Source organism: Benincasa hispida, chromosome 11 (assembly GCF_009727055.1).
Source record: "Benincasa hispida cultivar B227 chromosome 11, ASM972705v1, whole genome shotgun sequence".
In the NCBI taxonomy this organism is placed as follows: Eukaryota; Viridiplantae; Streptophyta; class Magnoliopsida; order Cucurbitales; family Cucurbitaceae; genus Benincasa; species Benincasa hispida.
Window position 1 is genome coordinate 22255506 of NC_052359.1, and position 8502 is coordinate 22264007.

The 8502-nt window shown below is 33.8% G+C and overlaps 1 protein-coding gene across 1 annotated transcript; it reads right to left on the minus strand.

The window, feature by feature from the left end:
- Positions 1 to 5984: 5984 nt before the first annotated feature.
- On the minus strand, positions 5985 to 6482 carry LOC120090614. The gene has a single exon (XM_039048333.1). The coding sequence runs from the start codon at positions 6480 to 6482 to the stop codon at positions 5985 to 5987; it is 498 nt and encodes a 165-aa protein (XP_038904261.1).
- Between the last annotated feature and the right edge of the window lie 2020 nt (positions 6483 to 8502).

An 8502-nucleotide genomic window follows, 5' to 3' on the forward strand; every position in this document is an offset into this window, starting at 1 on the left:
AATAGCTTTCTTGAAGAGAGTATCTATATGTCTGAACCAGAAGGGTTTATACAGCAGGGTCAAGAGCAAAAGGTTTGCAAGCTTAATTGATCCTTTTTTCTCAAAAACTACCTTAGTGAGTGGTTATGAAAATTTTATGGCAATTGGGATTTTTTCATTTTACTTCTTAGACTAAGATAAAGAAACTAATTACTAAAGATCACAAAGAATAACCGATGCGATAGTCTACACGACAAACACAGAGCATATACGATAGACTCTCTTTGTCTATACGCTAGTCTATGCACTAGAAAGTTTTGCTATGCGATAGCCTAAACGATCGAGAAGGTTGCTATGCGATAGTGCTTTTTCTTCAATCGACTTCCTCCTCCAAACTCACAAATATCCTTTTAACCAAAATAGTCAGGGCATACCACTTCTGGGTTCTCACCCTGAGTATACTATTCCCATTTGGTTCGTGATTCACTTTAAGAAGATCATCAAGTTCTTGTTTTTGTTTGATTGAGGACTTCGTGACCATTCGAGGGATACAAGAAGAAGTGTTCTTTAAAGGTAATATCCCTTGAACTATGTATTTTATTTGAAAAGTATGCTGTAATTTACTTTGATTGCATAATCTATTTGTTGTACTATAAATTTATACTTCAATCGAAATGGAATTTGGACGATCAGCTTTTGCTCAAGAATCTCCTCATGTTGAGTTTCCCTTCACTATCACCCTCAAATGAACAAGCAAGCAAAAGTCTCCAATAGGGAAATCAATTCAATCATGGAGAAAGTTGTCAACACATCGAAAAGACTGGGCACAAAGGATATATGTCGCACTTTGGGCATATCGCACTGCATATAAAACGCCAATTGGAATGTCCCCATATGCCCTTGTGTTTGGGAAAGTCTGTCACCTGTCACTGAAGCTAGAACATAAAGCATTTTGGGCAGTAAAAAAGCTTAACTTGGATTTGGAAGTTGCTGGAGATGCTAGGAAATTACAATTAAATGAATTAAATGATAAAGGCTCAACCCCTATGAAACTGCGAAAACCTATAAAGAGAAGACAAAGCATTGGTATGACCAACACATCAGTAAGAAATCCATCAACTTGCGTGAGCACCAAAGAGGTATATCTCCTAGCTTAATTTAGGCTTGTTAATGGATTTTTAATGTTAATTATCCTATTTTGTAGGTATTGAGCACCGAAGAGGTGGAACCGAGCAATTGGAGTCAAATGGAATTAATTTGAAGAAATTTAGAGGTGATTTGAGCATCCATGCTTCAAAGGAGGAGAAATGACCAAAATGCCCCTGACCAGCGCATCGCAACCCTCACTCAACACTCTAACACAATGCTATCAGTGGTGTCTTTTCATTCAAGTTCTTGGGAGATTGTGCAAAGGATTTTCTTGAAGAATCAACCTCCAAAAGGTATTTTTTCTAATCAATGGAAAAATCTTGCTTATCCCTAACTTTTGTTTATAAATTCGGTAATTTTTCTTATCCCAATTCAAAGACAAAAAATGTTAAAACACTTTTGCATTGAGATTCAATCCCTTCAATTGGTATCAAAGTCCAATTAATTTATTTTTATTTTAGTTTAGAGAAATCAGAATTAATTAGGTAGGTGCAAATTCTACTTTCATGTGAATGTTGTGAATTTATCTTGGAAATTGCATAATAGATGTTATGAATTTAATTCATTGCGTAAATTGTTTGTAAATTGAATCATATAAGTTTGTGTTAATAGTGGCATTTTTTGGCTGTGAAAAGTTCAAAGTAGAAAATCGAAATTCGGAGTGCAGACTTGAGAATTTTGTGGAGGGTGCTGTCTAGCCGTCATCTTTTGTGCGTCATAAAAGCATCCTCATTGTTTGTACGCTTTCGATTCTTTTGGACAAAGTTTTTTTTTTTTTTTTTTTTTTTTTTTTTTTTTTTTTTGGGATGTAAAGATACGAAAATTAGGGTTTTGGAGCCCTAATTAGAGAAGTTGGTGCCAAATTAGTTAGAGATGTCCACTGGAAAGAATTTTCCACCTTTATTTTTCTCTAACATTTTTTAAAATTTCAATTAAATATATATTTTTACAATTCTTTAAACATTTTCAATGGAATTTTCATTCAAATGAAATATTATCAATTTTACTAATTAAAAGAATAATACACATGCAATTTAAAAAATATAATTTAAATGCTAAATTCTCATAATTTGTAAAAATTAAAATTCAATATTTAGAGCATCCTATCTTAAATAATACAACATCTAAAGAATTAAAGTAATAAAAATCTTGAACTTAAATAATTAAAACATCTATAATTATCTTAATAAAGTCTATAAATATATATTTTTTAAAATTTATAATTATTATACAAAGTCGGGGCGGGGCCGGGACGGGGAATATATTCCCCGTCCCTGGCCCCGAATTGTAAATGGGGAAAAAAATTCCTACTTCCCTCCCCCCATTCCCTGTGTATTTGGGGATTCTCCGCCCCGTTCGAGGCGGGTCCCTGCGGGGCCCCGACCCTGTGGATTTTTTGGACATCTCTAATATTAATTACATTCTTTATTAAATGTTTTAAATTATTGTAATTTTATTTATTTTATACTTTTTTAGGATGCCAAAATTCCGGCCTATTATTGCTATATAATTTAATAATGCATGTGATGTATGTTTTAAATTATATCAATTGTATGTTGCATCAAATATTGCATATAGTTTAAAATTCCACCATAGGTTAAGCATGATCATGCATCATATTTAAATATAGTTGTTATATTTAAAAGTATATAGATGCATGATACATACTATATACTTTGCATGATTATAACATAGTTTGTATATTATAATGTTTTAATGAAGGATTAAAAACATGTATACTATATAGTTTTCATTAATATTAATATAATAATTATATTATGAATGTTAATGAAAGTAAAATGCATATAATAAGGTTTTATTTCATTATTCTCAATATAAGAATTATATTGCATGATTAAGGAAAAATGATAACTAAAACAAATTATGCATGATGCATGACATTATTTAGTTTAAATATAATCGTTATATTGGTAATGTCTTTAGATGCATGTTATAGGTTTTAATTTCATTAAGTATATGAAATTTATATGATATAGAAATTAAATTTATAATAAAGAGTTGCATGCAAATATAGGGTTTTAATTCATGATTTTTAAAAGGTTTAAAAATTGAATATTAAAACTTTATGATAAAATATTTCTAATAAAGATTAGAGATTAGGTTTAATCTTTTATTTTTTTTAATAGGATTAAAAAGAGTTAATAGAAGATTAAATTTATAAAATGTTTGCCTATAAGGGATCTTTTTCTAAGGAAAGTTCTATCTAGAATTAGGGTACTTAAGTTGACCGAAAGGGAACACCCCTACTTGAAAATCGACCTAGGAGGTGAATTAGTCAAACATTTTATATGCATGCAATAAATGATTAAAATTTATTAAATTGTTTAATAATATATTGTTAACTATTTTATATAAGTGTCATATTGGGTCAACTTAACAATGACTTAGAAAAATCTGAATTTTTCCTAAGTAAAGCTAACCCTATTTTTTTTTTTTAAATACACTTAGTGAGAGAAAAATGATGTACATAATATGTCAGTTTTCATTTACACTCTCCCTAAAAGTTCACACCATGAGATCCATGCTCGACCTCGTGAGGCGTTGGTTACATCCTCTTCTAGGAAGATGTATGCATGGGTCAATATCGAGGTGAATGTAGAAAGTGTTTATAGTAAGTGGGAGAAGGACGTGTATCAACACATCCTACAGTTTCCTTCATTAGTTCGTAATGTTTTTTCATGCTTGGCCTCGTGGTGCCCTGAGAGTGTCCCTCTTAGGAAGGTGTTTTTATGGAAAAGGACAGAGCAAACTCTAGAAATGGATATGATCACTATGATCAATTGTACCAGTATTGTCCTTCCCTGAGACTAGCTTATTGGGGCAGGATTATAGGATTGAAAATGAAGTTACACTTATATGAAAACATCAAGCAAGTTAATGATTTCTTGAGCAAATCAATGGTAACTAAGCATTATAGGACTAAGAGTTGTTTTGGTATAATACTTGGTTGAGAGTGTCTCAATTCAATGAAAGAATAGGCATACACCTTGAGGTGACATTTATTCTAAATAAATGAAGTATCTTTGCAAAATAAAATGATATTAGGGTTCATTATTTATTTATTTATTTTTGCTAAAACTTGATTGGATTAAATGAGTTATGCAAAAAATTTCTTAAAATAAATAATTTGTTTTGTGTCAGCTTACTTAGAAATATGACTAGCACTATTATCTCATTGCTTGGTAAAACTAATCGATGAAAATTATACAACGTAGAAGAATACAATAAATATTGTGTTGGTGATTGAAAACCTCATGTTTGTTTGGATGGAGTAACGTCCTCCAATTTCTAGACCCAACCTATCACAAAATGTTTGTGATGCCTATGATAGGTGGATCAAGGCCAATGACAAGGCCAAAGTCTACATTTTGGCAGGCTTAACTGAAGTCATGGCCACAAAGCATGAGACCATGATCACTGCACGTGAGATCATGGAGTCATTGCATGAGATGTTTGGGCAACCGTCCACACACATCAAGCATGACGCTCTCAAGTTCATCTTCATTGCTAGGATGAGCGAGGGATCATCTGTTAGGGAGCATGTTCTTAATATGATGGTCCACTTCAATGTGGCAAAAACGAATGAGTCAGATGAGTCAGTTGTATGCATTAAGGCATAACATTTGTTGTGGATTGGCTATGTTGAATGCATTAACATATAACATCATTGAGTCAGCTGCGTGTGCTTGTTCTTCGTATACAGCTGCCTGCTTATTCATCCACAACATCATTCCAAATTCAAACTTTTAGATTTCATAACTTTAATTCCAACATTCATTTAACTAAACTTCTTTTAGATAAAATGCTCCTAAACATTTTAGCTTTTGCTTACCTTAGAATTTAAGCATTATTTCCTCTAGAATCGATCAGAAATCCCTCAAATTCTCATTTAGTTGGTTGAGAGTTATTCAACTTCCAAAATCTTCAGATGGCAACAATACTCCCCCACTTAGGCATTAAAGGAAATTTTGGTAAAACAGTCTCCTTCTTAGTTAAGCCTATTTATACTTGGGTTTTCATGAAGAGTTTGCTTAAACTTGCCACATGGAAAGCTTATCCCTTTATTGACAGGATTTTCACCTAGCTTACTTACCCATTAATTAAGTTGAATTCCTCAGCTTAAGCTTGATCGCATGGCCTTACGTCCATCTAAGACTTCTCCTTTCAATGCATGATCGTCTGCTGCATCATTCACTAGCTTAGTCCTCAATAATGACATATAAGGTTGGTGGCATAAATCCTTCATACCACTTGTTGTACTTAGCCATAACGTCCCTCTTCTTGGACCTTCGACTGCATCATTCAATCGGCTTGGTCGCATGGCGCCTTCTAGTACCAACGCCTAGAGCCCTTTACTCTCTCTCTAGGTGTTAACTTGTTCCTACTTCACCCAAGAATCCAATGTTCCATACTTAACATATTTTCTTGCCTTTTTTTGGCTTACCATTAATAGACTTCTCCAACTCTCTACGCATCAACCATGTTCAACTTGAACACATATAGCCATAACACTTAGAAAATTTTCCTTCCCTTATACTTCAGACGCATTATTCACTATACATACTTAACTTACTTATTCCATTGATATTAATTCACATCTAAACTCATAATTAAGAGGCCTTAAACTTGATTAACCAGTAAAACAAGTTCAGGGATTTACAATTCACCTTCCCCTTGAAGAAATTTCATCCTCAAAATTTGTCTGAAACTCCTTATGTGAATATATGTGGATATCTATTTTTCATCTGATCTTTAGCATCCCATGTAGCTTCCTCAACTTCATGGTTCTTTCATAAGACTTTTACTAGTGGAATAGTTTTGTTTCTTAACACCTACTATTTTCTATCTAGGATCTGAACTGGTTCCTCTTCATAAGATAAATTCTCTTTTAGTTGGACTGGTTGTTCTCGGAGAATGTGAGTAGGGTTGGGTACATACTTCCATAACATGGATACATGGAAAACATCATATATCTTAGATAACTCAGTAGGTAAAGCAAATTTGTAAGCTGCTGGCCCTACATGTGCAATTATCTCGTAGGGTTCTATGTATCTGGGACTTAACTTACCTTTATTGTCAAATCTGAGTATTCCTTTCCATGGTGACAACTTTAGAAATACTCGATCTCCGATCTCAAACTCTAACTCTCTTCTTCTTTTATCTGCATAGCTCTTCTGTCGATCATGAGCTATCTTCAAATTTTCTCTGATTACCTTAACATTTTCTAATGTTGTCTGGACTAACTCTAGTTCTATCAACTGTCTTTTGCCAACCTCATTACAATAAACTGAAGTTCTACAAGGTCTTCCATGCAAAGCCTCATACGGTGCCATACTGATATAGGAATGATAGTTATTATTATAAGCAAATTCTGCTAATGACAAATGTGTACTCCAGCTACCTTTAAACTACAATACACAGGCTCTCAACATATCTTCAAGAGTCTGAATTGTTCCAACTATCCATCTATCTGTGGATGAAAGGCTGTACTGAAATGCAGCTTAGTACCAAGTGCCTTTTGTAAACTAGGCTAGAACTTTGAAGTGAATCTTAGATCTCTATTTGATATAATAAATATTGGAGCTCCAAACTGGCTCACAACTCGGTCAACATATAACTTAGCCAGCTGATCAAGAGTATGTTGGAGTTAGCATGCAATTAGCGGAAGAAATCAGGATCATTAAGCACTTTAATTCATCAATTTTAGCATCTAAGTAAGCAAGTTCATAAGAAATAAGAGGGTTTTGAGAAGTTACCTTTGAAGAACTTTTTCAATCTAGAAATTAGCTTGAATCTTGACTCCAAATGTTTGTAGACTACCTTAGATTGGGTTGTGGTATCTAAAATGAGCTTGAATTCAACGGAGACTTTAGGAGAATTCTATTGGTTTTTTCAGCAAGGAGATGAAGAACATTTCTTCACAGAAACTAGAAAATCAAACTTGCATAGCTCATGAATCTCAGCAACTTGAGCTGGTTTTGATCACATTTCTCATGCAATCTAATTGCATCAAAAGGTGACAACACCTCCTAGGGGTGTTAAAAAAAATCGAAGACCCGAAAAAATCGAGCAACCCAACCCAACCCAACTATTTTGGGTTGGTTAAAAAAATGTTTGGTTTGGGGTTTTTTTTTAATAAACCCGAGTTGGTCGGTTCAGTTCTCGGGTTTATAGTATAAACATTTGGTTCGAACCAAACCGATCCAATTCCATTTCTTTTCAACGTGCCACCATAATATTAATGACATTTCTTTTCAACTTCTCAGCAGTCGTTTCAACTTTCCTTTTAACGCGCCAATCCCAGCCAATGTCGTTTCAACTTTCCTTTCCTGTCTTCTGTGTCATGCCGTCTCCGTCTCCGAGTCCAACTTTCCTTTCCGTCGAAATTTCGAATCCTTCCTTTTTGTCTTGTGTCTTCATATCTTAGTGAATTTGAAGTCCCTAATCGACTAAATACTAATCCCTCTTCGTCCGACTTCCGAGTCCAACTCTCAAATCCCATTGGGTTTTAGTTTCATATCCATTATCTCCCTCTTCGAGCCTTTTCCTCTCCGACGTTAGCCACAACCACCGCCATTAGTAGTCAGATGTCAGCCACAACCATTATCTCCCTCTCCGAGCCTCTTCTTCTTCGTTTTAAACTTTCATATTCCTGAATCCCATTCTCATAGGCTCATATTACTTCATTGGTTACTGGTTAGCCATTAAACTCTTTATATATATATATTTATTTATTTATTCCTCGCAGGTTAATGGTTCACCTATGCTCACAATTTTTTTTGTTTTTCTTTATTTGTTAATATTGTAGATGAAAAATAGTGAGTTGATCGACAATGAATCACCACCTATAAATACTCTCGTCCCCGATGCATGTTCTAACCCATCGGAAATGACAGTCATTGGCAAGAGAAAACCAACTAAGCCATTATCTTCAGTGTGGGATCACTTTACAAAGATGGAGAGATCTAACACCGAGGGTATAAGATGCAAATGTAATTATTGTGATAAAGATTATACTTGTGACACTTCTTCATGTTGAATTAGTACCTTATGGAAGCACTTGTGAAAACAATGCAAAAATTATCCATTTAGAAGCAACCTAAAGGGCAAACCATATTAAAATTTCAACCAAATGAAATTGATGCTAAAGGTTCTATCAATATGATTTTTTTTACTACTACCTTTAGTCAACAAAGATTTAGAAATGCATGTGCTAAGATGCTAGTATTGTCTGAGGTACCATTTAGATTTGTAGAAACGGAGGGGTTTAAAGTTTGTAATCTTGTATGTCCTAAGTTTGACATTCCTTCAAGAATCACAATTGCTAGGGATATTTAACAGCTGTATATGGAT